Here is a 22,103-nt window from a genome sequence, read left to right as displayed (position 1 = left end):
CTCAAAACGGGGGTATCTCTCTTCTAGGGGCCAACTAAGTCAGGGGTTTATGAAGTTCAAGCATAGTCTCCTAAGGTTTATACAAGCATAAGAGCTCTAGTTGATAAATTTTTTCAACTTCCTCTCAAAACACTTTATTCTGATAATGGAGGGGGAAATATGAGTCTTTACAACAATTCTTATCTATTGACGGGATTTCTCATCTTACAACTCCTCCTCATATACCCCAACACAATGGTCACTCTGAACACCGTCATCGTCACATTGTTGAGACATTTCTTTCTCTCTTATCTCATGCCAATATGCCACTTGAATATTGCGGTCTCATGTTTGTTCTACCACTGATTATCTCATAAATCGTTTGTCTACACCTACTCTTAACGATGAATCTGCATACTACAAGTTGTTTGACACTCAACCAAATTGCACAACACAGTACATAGGAGTTTCGGTTGTCTTTGTTATCCATGGTTAAAGCCATATACTTCCCACAAATTAGACCCAAATCAAAACCTTGTGTCTTTATAGGCTACTTCCCCATTCAAAGTGCCTACTATTGCTTGGAGTTAGATTCCAACCAAATATGGAGGGCGCCCCCATTACTCACTGTGAGAAACGTTTTTGTTTCTCACAGTGGCAGTTTCGTAAATAAAAGGTACCACTTTAGTCACGATGGTACATTTTATTTACGAAATGGATGATAAAATTGTACCACTTTAGTCACGGTGGTACATTTTATTTACGAAATTGCCGCTGTGAGAAACAAAAACGTTCACAAATACGTTTCTCACAGTGAGTAACAAAGATTTACTGACCGAATATACACTTCTAGGCATGTGCATTTTATTGAAAATAAATTTCCTTTCTCTGAGAAAACTACTACCCTAATCTCTCTGCCACATTACTAGAGGAATGAGCCCCTTTAACTTTACCAATATTAATTAACTCCTCCATCCCAAATATCACTACCTCTTACTCCACATACTACACCTTCACCACCCCACTCACCTCCCTCTACCGCTGCCCAGACCGAAAATACTACACCATACTATAATGGAACACCATCTTCTCCCACCATATCACCTTCTAATTCACAAAACAATACCCCATCCTACTCTGAACCGTCTTCTCCTAAACCCACACATCAAATGTCCAACCGTCTCAAACATGGCATTCGGAAGCCAATCGACAAGATCAACTTAAATGCTAAAAGTGTTACCGTCGACGTAACTAAAAACATTACTCAATCTCTAAAACGTCCTGTTTGGCGAAAAGGTATGGATGAGGAAATAAATGCTCTTGTGAAAAATCACACATGGAATCTTGTTCCGCTAAACACAACACAAAATGTGATAGGTTGCAAATGGATTTTTCATATTAAAACGGATAAAGATAGTAAAATTATTCAGTATAAAGCTCGCTATGTTGGTACAGGGTTTAATCAAAGACCAGGCATCGACTATGGTGAAACTTTCAGCCCCGTAGTGAAGACTTCCACAGTCAGACTCATCCTCTCTTTAGCCGTATGTCAACGTTAGCCCTTACGTCAACTAGACATAAACAACGCATCAGGCACTCTCACAGACAATGTCTACACAATTCAACCACCCGGTTATAGTGATCCTAACCGTCCCACCTATGTGTGCAAACTAAACAACGCTCTGTAAGGATTGAAGCAAGCACCAAGAGCATGGTATTATGAATTGCGGCAATATTTGATTAAATTGGGTTTTCGGAATACATTTTCGGATTCATCACTGTTCGTGCTTCACAAAAATGGTAATATCATTTACTTACTAGTATATGTTGATGACATCATTGTGACTAGTAATGCTAATTCATTTTGGAGGAATTTGTCAACAATCTAGCTACATGTTTCTCACTCAAAGATTTAGGGGACCTCTCCTATTTTTTAGGTGTTGAAGTTGTGCCACATCCACAGGGACTTTTCTTAAGTCAAATGAAGTACATTAATGACAATCTTTGTAAAGCAAGTATGGATGACGCAAAGCCTGTTGTAACTCCTCTAGCAACTCATCCACCTTTGTCTCGTCATGGTGAGCTATTGTCGGATCCCACTGAATACCGACAACTCATTGGCAGTCTTCAATATCTCAATCTTACAAGGCTAGACGTTGCATTTACGGTAAACAAACTAGCTCAATATATGCAAAGGCCAACTAACCAACACATGCAAGCTCTTCATCGGCTCCTTCGATATCTTGAAGGCACATTGAACATGGGTCTGATTATACACAAAAACTCTCCTCTCACTCTTCATGCGTACTCGGATCCAAATTGGGCAAGTGACAAAGATGATTATATCTCGACAACAGCTTATATTGTCTACCTAGGCAAAAATCCAATATCTTGAACCTTTAGGAAGCAACACACAAGAGCAAGATCATCAATCGAGGTCGAGTACAAAGCAGTAGCAAATGCAACTACTGAAATCTTGTGGGTACAAAATTTGTTCGAAGAGCTTAGTCACAAAGTTAATATGGCACTAGTCGTCTACTTTGATAATGCGGGTGCACCCTATGTAAGTGATAATCCTGTGTTCCACTCTAAAATGAAGCACTTAGCCTTGGATTATCATTTTGTTAGAAAAAAGGGCAACGTGGGAAACTAAGAGTTGCATACATCTCAACAAACGACCAGCTTACAGATGCATTAACTAGGCCTCTTCCTCGTCAAACTTACAATACTCTAGTTAATAGAGTATAAAACATACTCCCTTGGACCTCAACCATTAGTTTAAACTTTTGATTGAGTTGGTCCACTAACATGGTATCAGAGCTAGCATGACACAAAGGTCACGGGTTTCGAATCTCATCCACCCCCACTTTCAAGTGGAATATTAAGCGTAGGGTATGAGGTGGGCCCATGCTGCATCCACACTTCAAGCCCAAAGGGTTTTCGTGTGAGGAAGCGTGATAGAGTATAAAACATATTCCTAGGCCTTAACCATCAGCTTAAGCTTTTGATTGAGTTGGTCCACTAACACTGGTCAACAAAATCTATCTTCCTGCTTACCCGATCGTTTTGAGGCGGCGTGAGGATTGTGGATTGATAATCTAAAGTCAAACACAATAATTAACGACATAGTCTTTGCTAACATTATGCCTTGTTTTTAGAAATTATGTTCCATTATCACGAGCTATAAATATTCCTTTGATATTATTCTCCTTGATTCAAGAGGTAATAATCTTGTATAGCCATATTTAGTTTACTCTTGTACTAGTATATATTGTGTGAATATTCAAGGGGAAAAGTATCCTTCTTCCATCACTATCTATAATAATGACTTGAGTAATAGATAGTATTGCACGTGGGGTACATAATATTACAACTTGGTTAAGTATTGGTGCATAAGTAAATAGCAGCTAATGTAAATAGCAGCTATAAGACAAAAGAGTGGTGATTTTTTTTTTCCTTCTAGTGGTACAAATATTGTACCATTATTACCTATAATGGCTGTAAATAGTACTACTAAAACAACTTATACTCTAATTATATACAATACATGTATAATAGTACATTAAAAATACCACTTTAAATATAATATTACATTAAAAATACCACTTTAAATATAATATTACATTAAAAATACCACTGTAGCAATCAAAAATCACAAAAATTAAGTGAATTTACCAATTAGTCTTCCTATATGCATTTCAAACAAATAGTAGCTATGTGCCTAGTTGCACCCTTACAACATAATTATGTGCTAGTTTATTTATCTATCCAATGTACCAACCATATATTTGTAGATTCTATATAAGTTTCTTTGTTCAATTATGCCTATATATATATTATGCATAAGTTTCTTTGTTCAATTATGCCTGTATATATATTATGCATAAATTTCTAATAACAATATATAATAATACTACTTCCTCCATTTATTTATAATAGCAACACTATTTTAAATGGAAATGTCATAGTAGTTGTAACGTACTATAAAATAAGGGTTTTTATGGTGAAAATTGTATTATTACCTTTATTTAAAGTTCACATATGACCCACTTGATTATACTTCTAACAACTTCTAAACCTCATTTTAATTGCATTATGTCATGTGAGATCCACTTTTCTTAAATACCGTGAAAAGCATATTAGGGTCATGCTTTTCAGCTCTATGGACGTTCCTTAGCCAATATTGTGATTGTCCTAGCCAAGCCGAGTTTTCGGGGACATCATTCGGGGAAGTATATACCGGTACGTGGGTGTGGTACCTAGTATTTGTTCACCTTCATCACCACCTTCTCATTATTGTCATCCTTATTGCTAGACTTCCTCCTGCATCTTCTTTAAGGTACTCTGATAACCCATATCCAAGATTTATGAAGACTCAATCTATTGTCCAACTAAGAACCTACACAATTAACACAAGTTAGCTAGCCCCGGGGTGAATCCGGAAATAACCACTTTGATGACAAAGTTAGTAACAAGTTTAAGAAGAAGATAAGAGAAGAATGATAAGAAGAGGAGAGAGAGAGAGAGAGAGAGAGTATTTGTTACCTTCTAAATGAAGAGATATGATGGCTATTTATAGGGAAACCAACTGCCAGGTGGCTGCATATGCCATGCAATAGGCTTCTTACCACGTGTCGACATCTGTCAGCCACGTCGTTGGTAGTAATCGTGCATACAATATGCTGCGATGGCCAATAAGCTCCCTGAGATTGGCCAAACCCGATTATTCCACAATATGATATCGGTATTGGTATCATCCCATACAGTAACGAACAGTATAAGCAAGAAATTATCAATTCCGACAGTATGTAGATCGATTATTGACTATATACATTTGAAGTTTATGGAAAGAAAATAGTTTGTATGATCACCTTAGTCGTGTAACATGCATCAGTGCGACGAGCTTGGTAGTCCTTGGCATATCTCAAACAACAAAATCGACTAAGATATAATCTACTAAATAAACTCAATATTATGCTTATATAGAGAGAAATTTGATGTTTAGTGACTGAAAAACGCTTAAGATATTGTTGATTAGCATACTTAAATTTATAGCAGTACAATAATGTGCTAAGAATATATTCTCTTGCATTCATCAACTGGTGAAGGTTATAGAAAAAAGGTATCTAACTGGTGAAGGTTATAGCAGTATTATGATGTGAATACTATATACAGTTATACACTGAAGGAAATTTTATTTAGTGGTGTCTTGACATTAATGTTATATGCTGTTTTAAGTTAAAAACTGGACAAAATCATGGGCCAGTACTTTTGATTATCTTGATAGGAATTGAAATAAATAAAGTATTATTACCCCCTTTGTCACTGAATAAGTGAATAATTCATCACGTATGATTGATTGAAGTCCCTTTTAAGTTACGTATAAATTTGTGTAAGATGGTCTCTCTATTTTGATTTTACAGCAAAATAAAATTTTGTCCACCACTAAAATTTACGAAGAATTATAAAGCATAAAATTCTAGGCGGTCAAAATTAGAAATGTGATCTACAACGTACGAGTATCAATTAATTAAGGGCACAGTTAGTATTACAAAAGCAAGGGAAAATCACCAAATTCAATATATAAAGGTATTTTGAAAAAATCTATTTCAAAATGTTTAACGCTGGTTTGTATATAGTAAAATTATTTTTATTTTTTTTAAAAAAGGAATTACTCCCTCGGTTTCCAAAAAATAGGAATTACTTCCTCGGGCTTTTTGTTTTTATTGCTGGTGTTTCTCATTAGAAAAATTCATTCAAAAAGTTATTCATATTAGGAATCTTTAATTCTTTGAATATCATATTTTTTGAATAGAAATAATCTCATTTTGTTGAAGCTTAACAGTTTTGATGATGATGAATAAAAGCAAATTTCAACTAATGATTTCTCTAAATGTTGTGATTAGAACAAATGAAGTTGACTTTGAAAGTAGAAGAGTAACCTGACTATGAAGACTCAAGGAGATCCTAAGGAAAGTTAAAGAAAGCAGAAGAAGAGTTCCTCAATGGAGTAACCTGACTATGAAAGTAGAACAGGAACATTAAGAGAAGTTCCCTAACAGGAGTGTGACAGCAAGTTGAGAACATTGACTTGGTCTGCGTTGAAGACAGCAAGTTCTATAACGAACTTGGCCTGCGAAGTTCCAGCAAGGAGCTGGAGAATGAAGGATAGCAGGAACTTAATCCTAGTCTGCGTGAAGCCCAAGTATCCTTAACTTACAGCGATTGATGAGACTATCTAGCTAGAGAATATAAGTTTATGTTAAGTTTATTTTTCTAAGGTTTGTTGTAAATATGTTAGGAAAGTTTATACATAAAATTTATTAGAAGCGTGACAAAACTTGATAAGCTTCAAAAATGAAAAGTTTATAAAAGATAAGTTTTAATTTATGAAAACGATCTTTGAAAGATTTTATTTTATAAAATCTGGTTTTACAAAATGATATTCTTTTCATAAATTATATCTTTGATAAGTTTTCTAACAAGATTTTCTTCTCAAAAGATTTACATAAAACGTGTTATTATGAATATGTTAGTTTTATAATTTCTATCTTTCGAAAACCCTACTTTACATACGAGTGCCTCTTGTATATAAAGTAGAATTTATAATTTGCACAACTTTGTGAGTTTATGCGTGAAGAATCTGAAGAGAGCTCTAAAGTGTAAGTTTGCCAAGTCTAAACTTTGTCATATTAGTTTCAGATTCTATGTTTAGCTTTCCAGTCACATATTAGAGTCAAATAGTTTGTATTGTTTTGGTTTGGGTGAGTGTTAAGCTTATTGCATACAAATTGTAGGCTTCAAGGTTGAAGCTGAGTGTGTGAGCATTTTGGGAGTGCCGAGTGAATCTAAGTCTGGGACTTAGATTGGGTAGGATAGAGTCCTATCGAGTAGCAGGTTCAGTTAGAAAACTGTGAGAAATGTCTGGATTATAATAGGTTGTAATATAACTAGGGTTATTTTGGCCTATTATAGTGGATTGATTTGGTGTGTGAAATCCCTTGGAGGATCGAGGTTTTACTTTCAGTTGGGTCTTGGAAGGTTTCCTCGTAAAATCTTGTGTGCTTTGCTAAGTTCCTTTTATATTCTGTTATAATTCCGCAAAAGTAGTCACTAGAAACTCACACAAAATTCACCTTCCTCTTGTAATGTTCGTCTCAACTAACACATTTGAAATCTAAAAGGTTCCAATAATTTATGTAAAAAATGCATAATTATTTATTTATTTTTTCCACTATTTTAAAATGTAATAAATTAACTAAATACCTATTCAAAAAAAAAAAAAAAACACTAAATACGGTGTAGTAAATACACAATTGTTTGTGTTTTCCACTATCACAAAGTGTACATATTATATACCGTTTTTAGCTTCTCAATCTTTTAAGTGAATTAATTCTATTTTGTTATTTTCATTTAAACCTTCCTCAATTCCTAATACCCCAATTTAAATAAAAGAAAAAGAAAGTAGCATTAATCAATGACAATAACAATAATTAATGTGTGACATTGTCATTAATTTCCAAATTTAAACTATTACTTTGATAAAGTTTTATAATGCATACATCGTAATTGGAAATTAAAAAACCTTGGTTAACTATAACGTTGGATGAGCTAGAGCATCTTTTATAAAGTTAACTTTTTTATTCCTCAAATTTATGTATAGCACATATTATTACGTACAATCTTGTGCTTCATTACTAGTAATGACGTATTGTTTAAACTCGGAAGGTAATCTATGGAGGTTTCCTCTGTAGAGTGAAATGGCCACCATTATTGTTGTTTCTCTCTCTTTCTATATCCTGTTATCTCTGTGTTTTGATGTTTCGTTTTCTGTTGCTCATTTCATGTCCTTTCTCTTCTGTTGATGTTGGGGACCTGCATGTGTTATGTTGATTGCCATCCAACACCTTTTTGTGTAAACAGATGCAAGAAAGATTAACGTAGAGCGAACGATAAAGCTCGGGTAGATTTAAGTGGTTCACTTAAGATGGGCTAACCCGCTAAACTTGTAGATATAAAAAATACAGTAGTGAAGGATTTATTTATTCATCAAGTGCAATTACTATATATATTATGGAGATAACAAGCTCATTCTTTTAGGTCGTCATTGTCTGTTGCTAGATATGATAAATGATTTTTGGGCTTGTCAAATAGTCCAAAGCCCAATAAAATGGATCCTATAAGGTCACACATAAGGGTCATGGATTGAACGAAGTATGAAGCCCATTCATGGGCCTCATGAGGTAATGATAAGCCACATAAGAAGTAAGGCTAGAGTAGTTCGGGTTAGATTAGGAGTTTGGGCTTCACATGGACTCTAATTATATATGAGATATAGAAATAGAGGTCATGCCTAGGTTAAGTATACAAGTCACAATTAACCTAAGCAGTGGATTGTGAAGCAAGCAACCAAACTCTCTCAACCGTACCCCTCTCTTACACGCCTCTATCTCTCTCCCTTAGTCCATACAGTACGAACCACCTAAGCAAGGCGGTTGGTGGTGGTTCGTGGCTTGATCGTTTCCTCTGCTCTCCGTAGAAGGTAGATCGAAGGGTTCTTTCTTAACTAACTAGAATTAGGGGAGGTTCAATCCTACCCCGTGGACCAAGTAGACGAGCAACACTTGGGGCTCTTATTCTCCTAATCGTACGTGGTCGATCGCTCGTGGAAATCACGCGTCAAAGGTCTGAATTATGTGATTATTTATGTGTTATGCTTGTAGATCTTGTTTAGGTGCGAACGAATATGATTCGTGAAATTCTGCAATATAGTACCTAAAACCCTACAGTGGTATTAGTTAGCCTCTTGCATTTACCCATATTGGTCATAATTTTTTGATATCCACAAATTTTAATTCAATTAAGAGGGAGAATAATTTAATTATGGGTCAATTATTATTTTAAATGTGATTTAATATATGGAATTATTATATGTGATTTAATTGCCCAAATATAGACTAAGATTTGGACCAAAAAATTCCCCTAGAATTTTCAAAAACCCTAACCCTAGATCCGAAAAATTCGAAACCCTAAAATTTTGATTTTATGTTTTGGTTTTTGAATGATTTCGATTATTTTATGCTTCATGAATTCAATCTAGTTGACTTCATGTATACATTGTGAATTTTGCATGATCAATGATTTAATAAAAGAATTAAATTAAATTAGGGATTATTTTTCATGAAGAAACTTAAAATTAAAATTAGATTGTGAATTTAATTTTAATGTGATAAATTAGCATAAAAGTTATGTTTTATTTTATCATGGACCACACTTATTTTAATTTACAAAAGTTGTATAATTAAAATTGAAAGAAAAAAAAAACTGTTTTTGCGGCAACCGCGGCTAGGTGGCGCTGCCACGGCAGTTGCCGCAGGTGGTGGTGCAAGAGGGAGGGTTAGGGCGCAGGGCAGCAAGGGTCCAAAAGCAAGAAGGTAGCAGCAGCGCTGTGTAAGTGTTGCGCGGCACTGCTGCCGCTGCTGTTGCATTGCTGCTTCGACAGCGTACACCATCAGGTGTACGACAACCGTTGCCAGCTTAGGCTGGCCACACCACGATGGCTGGTGCACGGATGTTTTATAAAATAAAAATAAAAAATTATTATGATTATTTTATTTTCAAAATGAAAATTAATTTTATTTTGGAGATAATATCTAACCTAAAGTTGTTATTTTTGATAAGTTTTCAAAATTAAAGTTGTTAATTTTGATAAGTTTGTTAGGATATTTTGAGCAAAACATTCCATATGGATAATAATTGATTTAATAATGTGATTATCCCATAATTATTTAGGAGATAATTGATTTAAAATTATATGATTGACTAGTAATTAGGATAGAATCTCCTAAATTAGTTAGAATAATCATGGAGAATAAATATGATTTATCTTTCCAAGATTAAAATAAGATTTGATTCTATCTCATGCCTAATTTAAAATATATGTATTCTAAAGATGGTCATGAATAATATATGATATTATCTAATTACAGATTAAAATATGAGATATTTTGATACCATGTTTCTTTAAATAAGAACATTTGATGTTGTAGTTTACGCAAGCATGTTCACGTGATATTTATTATGTGGCAATTTTATATATATATATATATGATATTGTGTTACTATATAATGACTAGTATGTACCAGTAGATTACTAAATACGTTCTGCGCATCGTAATGTATTTTTGTAATCTAAGTACGGTCTGCGTATCAATTAAGTATTTTTGTAATTTTATTATTTTATTTAAGTAGTAAATAGAATAGAGTAGAATGACAGGTTGCAGTTAATTTAAGAATCCCATGAAGTGAAGGCCCAAGGTGAATCAGGGATCACTAGTAGAAAAAACTAAATAGGCACCCCCCTATAGCACCGGTTCTTGAAAACCGGTGCCAACATTAATGGGCGGGAATGGGAAATTCATAGTTGGCACCGGTTCTCACTTAAACCGGTGCCAACTTCTTTATTTAGCACCGGTTCAAACCGGTGCCAACTGTTTTTTTTTTTAAAAAAAAAAAGGAAGAAAGGGATAGAGTTCACACCGGTTTAAGGAGAACCGATGCCAACTATGCTGTTTAGCACCGGTTCAAACCGGTGCCATGTTTAAAAAAAAAAAAAACCCGGGTTAATTAATAACGTTCTTCTTTTTGCTCTGCCTCTTCACTTCACGCACTGTGCCATTGAATATTTCTCTTCAATATTTCCTTCTTCTCTTCTCTTCTCCTGCTAGCTTGTTCATTCAATGGTCTTCGTTTTCCATTGAAGGGCTGCGAGCTTTCTCATCCTCCATTGAAGTAGTACTCCATACATATGCGTGCATCCCTCCATTGAAACAGCTTCAAGCTAATTAAGGTAAGTTTTTTTTAGGTTTTACTTACTCCATAGTTCAATTCCTTCGTACTCTTGAGTTTTTGGTGGATTTTCTTTACAATTTAGTAATTACAAGTTTCTTGTAATCTAGGGTTTGTAAATAGTCGCGCATTGCCCCCCTTCACCTCTACGTTCTTGCTCTCACAGTTGGTTAAGGCATGAGTTTCAGGTACGCATCTTTCTGGATTTTCCCTTGGTTGTTTATGTATTGGTTTGATGTGCCTAGGTTGTATAGGTGTTGGGCTGCTGTTCATTTTTGGTTGTTTGTGTTTTGGTTTGCATTGTTCTGGTAAGGTGCTAGGCGTTAGTGTTTTGGTTTGCATTGTGTTTTGGCTAATTAAGGTAAGGTGCTGGGTGTTAGTGTTTAGGGTGGTTTCGGGTTGGGGAATTCAAGTTTTGGGCGGTTTCAGGGGTGGTGCAGGGGGAGGGGGTGGCTCTGGAAGGAGGGTGGTTTTGAGTCTACGGCTAGAGCCTGGTGGGGAGTCTAGGAAGAAGCTCGGGTCTTACCTTATTATGACTCAATTTCAGGTTTAATTTGATTGCATTGATTAACTCAATTTTATTTGTCTGGAATTTTGAGATTTATGATGGTTTGTGGATTTTGATTATTAGTGTTAAGTTTAGTGATGCTTAAGACTTGTTTATTGAGTTTAGGGGCTGTTTAAAGGGTGATTTTGGATTGTTGTTCTTGATAGTGTATGATTGGATTCGGGTTGAGCTTTGTTGATTGATTGTATGTTTTGGTTGGTTTGATTTTGATGCCATGTTAAGCAATGTAGTTTGGGAGATTCGATATCAGCGATTGTAAGTTTATATGATTTATTTGGAGATTGCAGCTTGATTGAAGAACATGTTGAGAACAGAAAGGTTTTTGAGATTTTTAAGTACGGGAAGTGATATGGTAAACAGTCGGCCAGAAGACTTTTTGTATGAATGCTTTAAATACTTTTCATATAATAATATTGTAAATCGTTATGATGTGGGTGTAATAGCTACCCACATATTGTGGGTGGGCACTAAAGAATTGGAGGTAATATGATGCATGCTACAAAAGAGACCATTTTATTGTTATTTATAAGCTTTTTTTGTTTGTTTTTATAGGTTCATATGTGAATTGAAGTTCAAGTTTAGCTTGAAGATTATACATATTTAGCTCAAGTTGGAAGTATTGGTATGAATTACAAACTTCTCTAAGCTATAAATATTTCTTTCTCTTTATTATTGTTTTATTAAAAGTTTTTTCATGCTAGCTATTAGACTTGTGTATTATATAATGACAAACTAAATACAACAATAAATATATGAAATTCTTGCATCATCATATGCCTAGATACCCGTTCAAGGCTTTCTCATTAGGAGAAAGTCTTGAATAGTCCCCGGTTGGGACTGTTCTTGAACGTTTACTCTCACTTAGGTGGTGAATGTATGTCTATTTTTTTCGATTTTAAGGAACATCTTGGCTTACCATTTCCTCGAACACCATTTCTCTGGGTACATATGTGGGTAACTTATTACCTACATCGTGTACTTGGAGAACTGGGGGGAAATGCTGCCGGATTTTCCTTAAAATTGGAAAGTCGACATACATTCACTAGTGAGAGTAAACGTTCAAGGATGGGTTAGGTTGGAGTGATAAGGACCCTTTGGAAGCATATATGCATTTTTGTATCTATATGAATGTTATATGCATGTTGTGTGTTTGAATTTGATTTACAAATATAATAGATGGTAGCAATTATACATAATTCGTAATATGTTGCCATGTTTAGAGACAATTTACTTAATGGAGAAGGATCGTGGCTGGATGTATGGTAGACGTGATACATTGGAATTCTTTAATGGGGTTCAAGAGTTTTGCGAGAGGGCTTCATCTTACAAGCGCATAATGGGTTTCGATTGCCTCTATTGTCCTTGTGTTGATTGTAATAATGTGAAGGTGGTCAATAGTGTTGATATCATTAGAGATCATGTAGTTTGTCGTGGGTTTAGGCTTAAATACCATGTGTGGATTTGGCACGGTGAAGAAGGAGAGTACAGTGGGGATGTTATTGGGAATGATGTGCACGGTGAAGAAGGAGAGTACGAGGAGTACAAGAATAATGATGAACATATTGTTGATCATGGTGATGAGGATGGATTTGAGGATGATCATGTGGATGAGGTCAAGGATGAAGGGGTTGATGGGATGATGCGTGGTTTTGAAGGTGATGTGTTTGAGTCATTATCGGAGGCTTCTAAAAAGCCTTTGTATCCTGGGTGTAAAAAATACTCCAAACTATCAGCCGTGCTAACAATTTTTAACATTAAGTCGAAGCATGGGTGGACGGACAATAGTTTTACTTTTTTGTTGACCGCGTTAAGTGAGATGTTGCCCGACGGGAATGAAATTCCTAAGCCTTACTATTACGCAAAGAAGCTCATGTGTCCATTTGGTTTGGAGTATAAGAAGATACATGCATGTCCTAATGATTGGTATCTGTATCGAAATGAATATGAAAAATTGGAGGAGTGTCCACGATGTAAGAAGTCGCGCTACAAGCGCATGAGTTGCAATGCTGGTACAAAGGGACCGCCTGCTAAGGTGTTGTGGTATCTTCCCATTATTCCAAGGTTTAAGCGTCTGTTCTCTTTACCACAAGACGCTAAAAACATGAGGTGGCATGCAGAGGGAAGAAAGAAAAACAGAATGCTGAAGCACCCAGCCGACTCCCCGCAATGGAAGAACATTGATATGAAATTTGAAGAATTTGGTGATGAAATCAGAAATTTAAGGCTTGGTTTGTGCACGGACAGGATGAATCCATTTAGCACTCTTAGTACCCAGCAGAGCACATGGCCGGTACTTTTAGTGATCTACAATTTGCCTCTTGGGTTGTGCATGAAACGGAAATACGTAATGCTTTCACTTTTGATATCGGGGCCAAGGCAACCAGGAAACGACATAGATGTTTATCTTGCACCACTTGTTGATGATTTGAGAAAGATGTGGGACGAAGGGGTTTCCGTGTTTGATGCTCATAAAAATGAGATGTTCACGTTGCGTGCAGCTCTTATGTGGACCGTTAATGATTTTCCTGCATATGGCAACTTGTCTGGGTATAAGAACAAAGGGAAAAAAGCATGCCCCATTTGTATTGATGATACGCCAAGCAGACACCTTGATCATTCTCACAAAGAGGTGTATTTTCGGACCAAAAGGTTGCTCAGGCGCGATCACCCGTACTGTAGGCAGAAAAAGGCTTTTGATGGGACAGCGGAAGAGGGGACTGCGCCTAGGCCGTTGACTGGTGAGGAGGTTTACGCTCGAGTTAAGGGTGTACGAACAGTCTTTGGGAAATCAGAAAAAGCGGCGGAGTTAACTGCTCTCTTTAAAAAAGAATCAATCTTTTGGTTGCTCCCGTACCAGAAAGAACATGACGTTAGGCACTGTCTTGATGTAATGCATATAGAGAAGAATGTGTGTGATGCTCTTGTGGGAACGCTGATGAATATTCAAAGCAAGACAAAGGATGAAAAGGGTGCACGAGACGATTTGAAAAAGATGGGGGTGCGTCCAGAATTGTGGGTTCAGCAAAGGGTTAGTAAGGGAAAGGAAAAGGAAAAGGAAAATGAACTGAGTTCGAAAACAGGAAAGGGGAAGAGCAAGGGAAAGGGAAAGGCCACGAATGCGTCGAAGAAGAAAAAAGAGGGAAAAGCCAAGGAGGGCAAGGCCTATTTACCTCCGGCTTGCTACACATTGTCAAGGATAGAAAAACGGATGTTTTGTGCATGTCTGTATGGCATTAAGGTTCTATCAGGGTACGCATCTAACATGAAGAGATTTGTATCCTTAAATGGAGAATTGAAGCTGACAAAAATGAAATCTCATGATTGTCATGTTCTGATACAAGTTTTCCTACCAATTGCAATACGTGGTATTTTACCAAAGCACGTGAGGGAAGCTATTACAAGCCTCTGTTCATTTTTCAATACAATATGCAGCAAAGTGCTTGATCCTTGTACACTTAATGCTTCACATGCGGATGTGGTTGTGACTTTATGCAAATTTGAGATGTACTTCCCACTCTCGTTTTTCGACATAATGGTGCATTTGATTCTTCATTTAGTGCGTGAGATTAAGCTGTGCGGTCCAGTGTTCATGCGGTGGTGCTATATTTTTGAAAGACATATGGGTACATTGCAAGATAGAGTGAGGAATCGGGCTCACCCGGAAGGAAGTATTATTCAAGGGACCGTGGCTGAGGAGGTCGGTAATTTTGTGGCCGACTATATAGCCGTTGCTAAACCTATTGGTATTCCTACTTCTCGACACGAAGGGAGACTTAATGGTCATGGCACAATCGGGTCGAAACGAATGTCACCTGATCGAGATAAGTTCTTACAAGCGCACCTTTATGTGTTGCACCATGTTGTAGATGTTCACCCATATTTAGACGAGCACATGGCTAGTTTGCGTGATGAATTTCCATCGAAAGGTGAACGGGCATTGATGCAGTTGCATAATAAGAAGTTTGTGAGTTGGTTTCGTGATCGAGTGATGGGTGGAAAGTACGAGAGTGTCACAGATACAGTAAGGTGGCTTGCTTATGGTCCTAGGGATGAAGTTCGCTCATTTGAGGGATATGACATAAATGGGTACACATTTTGGACTGAGCGCCAGGATTTGAAATCATCCTCGATCCAAAACAGTGGTGTAACGCTTGTGGCATCGTCAAGGGAGTTTGAAAGTGCTAAGGATAAATCACCTGTTGATGTAGAGTTGTCATACTACGGTCGAATTCAAGAAATATGGGAGCTTGATTATTGTGACTTCACGATTGCTCTTTTTCGGTGTAAGTGGGTTGATAATATCAGGCGTAACGTCAAACATGATGACTTTACTCTTGTAGATCTTGGCCACCTGAATGATAGTGCTGAACCATTCATCCTTGCATCTCAAGCCAAGCAAGTGTTTTACGTAAGTGACCCAGCCGACTCAAACTGGTATATTGTGCTAGCCAGCAAAAGAAGAATCCTTGGTGTTGGAGATGTCGAGGATGAGGAAGAATATGATGTGTTTGATGACTCGACACCTTTCACTGTTCCTAGACCTGTTGTACCAAATGAGATAGACGACCAAACCAATTACATGCGATCAGACCACGACGAAGGAATATTAGATTGAGGTACTATTTTTTGTTAGTTTGAAATTGTAGGCGTCAAAAGTATTATTAAATCACATTTTTAGGTGAAAATGAATGAAATTGTTAACTTACTTGCCCATTTTTCGTATTTTCTTTTAAATGAATGAAGTAACTTAGTTTCGCATTTTCTATGTTAATTTGTATTATAATTTGGCAATTTATATTTGATTATAAGTTTACCTTACAAATTTATTTATATTACAACTAATAATGTGTTATGTTTGTAATGACAGGTTATACATCTCATGGCGGATGATCACTACCGTATTGGAGTGGAGGATGTAGAGGATGATGATTATTATTCATCTGGGGATGGGGACGAGTTGTATGATGTGAACAAGGAGCCTGACTTGGGTGAGGCAGAAGATCAGGCTCAAGATGTTTTGGATCGTATGCTCGATGAGTTTGAAATTGCAGCTGAATAAGCGCCTCCTATCGAAAATGCAATGTCTGAGTCGTTTGATGAGAATCCTAGTAGAGGGGGGGTAAAGGCACCAGCGAACAAAAAGCTGAGGGGTTCGACAACAAGCTTCTAGAAACATGTCGGTCCAATGGTCCTAGAGTATGACAGGGTAGGCCAACCTACAGGCAAATGGCGTCGTCATTATGCTGTTCAAGTTGGGATTTGTGCGCGCAAAATTCCCATTACTCTTCGTTTGAGCGAAGTACCTACAGGCTTGATTGACATGTTTTGGAATGATAATAGGGCAAGTGTTTTTTTTGCACATTTACAAATTCCTTCAATTTATAGTTATTAAATGGGCAAACTAATAATGACTGTTATTTGTGCTTGCAGAATCTATTTAACATTCCAAATGAGTACGCTAAGCGAAGGGTGTTTGAATCCTTACTTGCGGCAAGATCCAGAGGCTTCAAGACCACCTTAGTTCGTCGGTTTATCACAAAGAAACTTGTGAGAAAACCAAAGAAAAAGAAAGGAGGTGGCAATGATGATGAAGTCATCGATGAAGAGAAACTCCCATGGCAAATATGGCCTAGCTATCAAAGGAAGATTGGGATGCTTTCGTTCTTCAAAAAAGCAAAATAGAAGCAATTGTAAGTTCAAGTAACTCTGATGACAAATGTATAATATATTTGATATTTTGGTAGTTTTGAAACTAATATGTCTAATTATTTAGGAAATAAGGGAGCAGAATACCAAGAATGCATTGAAGAAGCAATACCACCATCGTATGGGGTGTATGACGTTTGACGAATGAAGGGAGACGTGGGTGAATGAAGGAGTATACCCCACTGCGCTTCTAGGGTCCTCCACAGTGCCCTCTGACTCCACGACCAGTACTTTGGTGAGTCGTGCCGGAGATTTCTTTTGTTCTTTGAATTCTTGTGACAAGAAAACCGGAAAATGGTCCATCAAGGCTCCGGAAACGAAAGAAATGGCAGATAAACTTGTAAGCAACTATGACTTGTGAACTGCATGAATATTTTGCATATATATCACTTTACATAAACACTAACTTGATGTTTCCTTTTTGTTTTTGCTGCAGCTTGAGTACACTGAAGAGCTTGTTGAAGGCAAGCTCGTCCCAACAGTGGAGAAGGACCCTTTCACCTTGGCTTTGGGAAAGCCCTACCATCCAGGTCGCGTATTGGGTGCGGGAGGGAGCTTGCTAGGATGGGAGAAGGTGATGGGTCCGGAATATACCAAATCAGGGAGATCCCGGGCAAGTGTGAACTCACCAGTCAAATTGGATGCCACGGTGGCATCAATTAAGGAACAAGTGCGCAACGAGATGCGAGAAGAGTTCAATGCATGGGCAAAGCAAATGAACTTGCCGAGCTTGCCTTTCTCCTCGACTACACTGGTCGACTCTTCTAGTCACCCACGAAAACAAGGAGAAGATGAGATACATGCAGACGAGGAGGTACATGATCAAGTGGTTTCTAATGTATAAGTTTTGACTTTTTGAGTTACGTCGGTTCTAATTAGCCTCGCACTATCAATACACTTTTGCAGGTTAGTAATCCTGCACATGCGTACTTGAGGGAGCTTGAAAATCTAACACCTCATGACTTTCCAGTTCTACAGGTTAGTTGTTTAGTTATTTCTTTATATTGGATGAAGTTTGCGTTTTTATGTGCTGTAAATGTTCTTCGTTTCTTCGTTTGCGTCGTGTTTCTTCGTTCTTGTAAAAATCGGTTTCTGTGCTGCTTCTGTGCTTTTTCTGTGCTATTGTTCGTGTTTCTGTGTTGTCATGTTGTTTCTGTCATGCTGTTTCTGTGCTTGCTGCCTTCCTGTTGTGATGCTGTGAGTTGTGCTGTGTTGCTGTTGTGTCCATCCTGTGAGCTGTGAACTGTGCTGAGTTGTACTGTGAACTGTGCTGAGTTGTGTTGTGAGCTGTGAACTGTGCTGAGTTATGCTGTGAACTGAGCTGAGTTGTGCTGTGAGTTGTGAACTGTGCTAAGTTGTGTTGTGAACTGTGTTGAGTTGTGCTATGAACTGTGTTGAGTTGTGCTGTGAGCTGTGAACTGTGCTGTGCTTTGAGTTGTGCTGTGAGCTATGAATTGTGCTGTGAGATGTGAACTGTGTTGTGAGCTATGAACTGTGCTGTGCTATGAGTTGTGAACTGTGTTGTGAGCTGTGTTGTGCTGTGAACTTTGTTGTGCTGTGAGTTGTGAACTGTGTTGTGAGCTGTGAACTGTGCTATGAGCTTTGAGCTATGAACTGTGTTGTGAACTGTGCACTGTGATGTGAACTGTGTTGTGAACTGTGCACTGTGAACTGTGTGCTGTGAACTTTGCTGTGAAATGTGTTGTGCAGCAGTCAGCAGTCAGCAGCTGTGCAGGCATCCTAGCAGTCAGTAGGTAGCAGCTGTGTAGTCAGCAGGCAGCAGCTGTGCAGCAGCTGTGTAGTCAGCAGTGCCGGCAGTGCATCTGTTGTGCTGGTGCTGCGCTGTTCCGTTGTTTTGCTCTTCCCTTTTTTTTTTTACTTGTTTCTTACAAGTGATATTCCAAATTGGTGCAGGAAGAGACCCGTTGTGAAATTCTCCACCCGGGCGAATCTCTTGATGGAGCTTTGAATGTCGTTGCATATGGTACTGCACAACCGGCCGAACAAGGTACGGTCCATTTGCGGCCGCTTCGACCTGAGCATTATTCGGTCGGGATCCATTCTGTGGTTGCCGAGTTCGAGGACATCCTAATACATGTGCTCGTAGAGGAGGATGAGTTTACTACACTTTGGGCGGCAAAAGGTAGTTTTGTGCAATGGCTATGTGCTTGGATACGGTTGGTGAACCAGGTAAATAAGATTTAAAGTTCACGCTTTACTCTATACCCAATTTATCCCAAGAGTTGGATGAAATTCTTTTCTAACCATTTGTGTGATTTGTCTTACTAGCGATCGAGGAAAAGCCAACTCCAAAGAAGAGGGTGGAGGGGCCAAAAAGCATTGATCAACATATGCCAAAGAAGAGTGAACATGGCTCGGTGAGTGGAAAAGCGTCAAACAAGAGCTCTTCACGAGGTTGAGCTATGGAAGCTACTCCACTAGTTGAAGACACGGTGCTTCAATCACTCTCTAAGGAGTTAACTTATCTGCACAACCGTGTTTGCGTGTTGCCTAGTGACAACCCCATTCAAGTTCCACTACCTAAGGAAATGTTCCACTACGATGATGATGCAATGGCATGGCTATTCAAAGAAGATGTGAAGGAATTTCTAAGTGGTGCAATGCTTAACATTTCCCTCATTCAAATATGCATCAGGTAATTCAACTAGTACTCAATTTATGTTATTCAGTTTAGTGGTGATTGTCGATTGGTTTTCGATTAACATTCTTTTATCATGCATGCAGAGCACTCCAGGAGCACTTATGGGAGCTTGGTTCTCCATGTCAAATTGGGTGGTTATGCCCTGAGCAGATCTCCACTGCTGGAATCTTAGGCAACCACGCTGACGTGTTGTACTATGTTGAACGGGGTATTAAGGAATCAGTGCGTGCGGGAGACATGTTTATATTTTCCCCATATTATGAGGAGTCAGATTATGCTTGTTAATAAATTCATTTGTTTTCCCAGTTTATATGTTGTACTTGCCTAATTATTGATTTGTTTGTCTCGTGTGAATGTATGTACGTAGTTATCATTGGACCCTACTGGTGATTTTTGTTTCCAGTAACACAATCTTCTTCTTTGATTCCGCTCGATTACCTCAACCAAGAAAGCGCCTCGTGAAGTCCATACTGCAAAAGTAAATATACATAGCTTCAATTCTTGTTATTGATTATCATAACCTAACTCATATATATTAATTATACTAATCAAATTTGAACTCCTTTTCTATTTAGTGTTATGAAGAAGATAAATTCTCGAGCTCCTCGAGGTCCTACATGGAAATCACCGATGGTAATGCCACATGATATTGTGATTTTCGTAATATACAATGCGTAAGATGTTGCTAATTTGCTATGTATGTTTGATTCATGTACTTTGTTCCTCATGCTAGTGCGCACAACAAGATAACGGAGTTGATTGTGGCCTATACGTGATGAGATTCATGTTTGACATAGTGAGTCATTGTACAGACACACAACATCTTGAAGAGGTATGCCAGTTTGGTTGAAATTGCATTCCAAAACGCCTTAATTGCTCTTTTCTTGTAATTTCAAGTCTTGGCCACCAATAACTAAGTGATGAAAACATGTTATGACTATTTATGAGTTCACTTGACAAGAAATGTTGGAAATAGGCATCCTAGTAGTGAAAATGGCCTAACTTGGGCCATTTTGGTTGAAAAATCGTTCTAAAACGCCTTAATTGCTATTTTCTTGTAATTTCAATCCTTGGCCACCTATAACTAAGTGATAAAGACATGTTATGACTATTTATTAGGGTTGAGCAAAGATCCAGGGTACCCGGTATCGGACCCGGAACCGGTTAGGACCCGCCGGGTCCGGACCCAGAACTGGTTTCACCGGTTCCGGGACCGGGTCCAAAATTTCGGACCCGGTTCTAACCGGTTCCGGTTCCAAATCCAAAAATTTTGGACCCGGTACCCACTGGGTACCCGGTTGTATATGATATAGTATGTGGATTGTTTGTATTTTTAAGAAACTAAAGAGTTATGTACAACCCATTTTTTATTTCTAAGCCCAATTGCTTATAAAACTCTCAACCCACTATCAAACAAAATCCTAAAACTTCTAGATTTTTCTCTCGCTCTACTACACCGGTTATCCAACATATATTGTACAAAATATGTTTAAGAAAACAAAAATATGTTGAATGTAACTAATTAGTAAAATAAAAAAATAATATTAATATTTAATATAATTAAAATAGCTTAATGTATATAAAAATATAAGTATTAAACGCTAAAAGTAAAAATAAACCAAAAAAAATATTATGATTTGTATTATATTTCAACACTTATATATATAAGTGGGTACCCGGAATTGGAACTGGTACCCGGTGGAACCAATTCCAATTCCTAAATTTTAGGACCCGGATGTACTGGTTCCAATTCCGGTTCCAAATTTTAGGATCCGGTCCCAACCAATTCCGGGTCCGGATCCTAAAATTTTGACCGGGTACCCAGTTTGCTCACCCCTACTATTTATGAAATCACTTGACAAGAAATGTAGAAAATATGCATCCTAGTAGTGAAAATGGCCTTACTCAGGCCATTTTAGTTGAAAAAACGTTCTAAAACGCCTTAATTGCTATTTTCTTGTAATTTCAAGCCTTGGACACCTATAAATAAGTGATAAAGACATTTTATGACTATTTATGAGTTCACTTGACAAGAAATGTAAGAAATAAGCATCCTAGTAGTGAAAAAGGCCTTACTCGGGCCATTTTAATTGAAAAAGCGTTCTAAAACGCCTTAATTGCTCTTTTCTTGTAATTTCAAGCCTTGGCAACCTATAACTAAGTGATAAAGACATGTTATGACTATTTATGAGTTCACTTGACGAGAAATGTAGGAAATAGGCATCCTAATAGTGAAAATGGCCTTACTCGGGCCATTTTGGTTGAAAAAGCGTTCTAAAACGCCTTAATTGCTCTTTTCTTGTAATTTCAAGCCTTGGGCACCTATAAATAAGTAATAAA

At 37.5% G+C, this 22,103-nt stretch overlaps 1 protein-coding gene across 1 annotated transcript; it reads left to right on the top strand.

Annotated features, from left to right (window-relative positions):
- Positions 1 to 1,148: 1,148 nt before the first annotated feature.
- On the top strand, positions 1,149 to 2,374 carry LOC110716888 (uncharacterized mitochondrial protein AtMg00810-like). The gene is made up of 2 exons (XM_021895538.1): positions 1,149 to 1,523; positions 1,943 to 2,374. Exons 1-2 carry the CDS (start codon positions 1,149 to 1,151, stop codon positions 2,372 to 2,374), a joined length of 807 nt encoding a protein of 268 aa, XP_021751230.1.
- The last annotated feature ends 19,729 nt before the right edge of the window (positions 2,375 to 22,103 follow it).

This window comes from Chenopodium quinoa, unplaced genomic scaffold (assembly GCF_001683475.1).
Source record: "Chenopodium quinoa cultivar QQ74 unplaced genomic scaffold, ASM168347v1, whole genome shotgun sequence".
NCBI lineage: Eukaryota > Viridiplantae > Streptophyta > Magnoliopsida > Caryophyllales > Amaranthaceae > Chenopodium > Chenopodium quinoa.
The sequence above is the reverse complement of the archived record's forward strand: the minus strand, read 5'-3'. Positions and strand labels throughout refer to the sequence as shown.

Coding starts and splice junctions, on each gene's coding strand:
- LOC110716888 (XM_021895538.1), top strand. CDS start 1,149: ATGTCCAACCGTCTCAAACATGGCATTCGGAAGCCAATCGACAAGATC. Junction 1,524..1,942: donor GACTCATCCTCTCTTTAGCC/GTATGTCAACGT, acceptor CCACATCCACAG/GGACTTTTCTTAAGTCAAAT.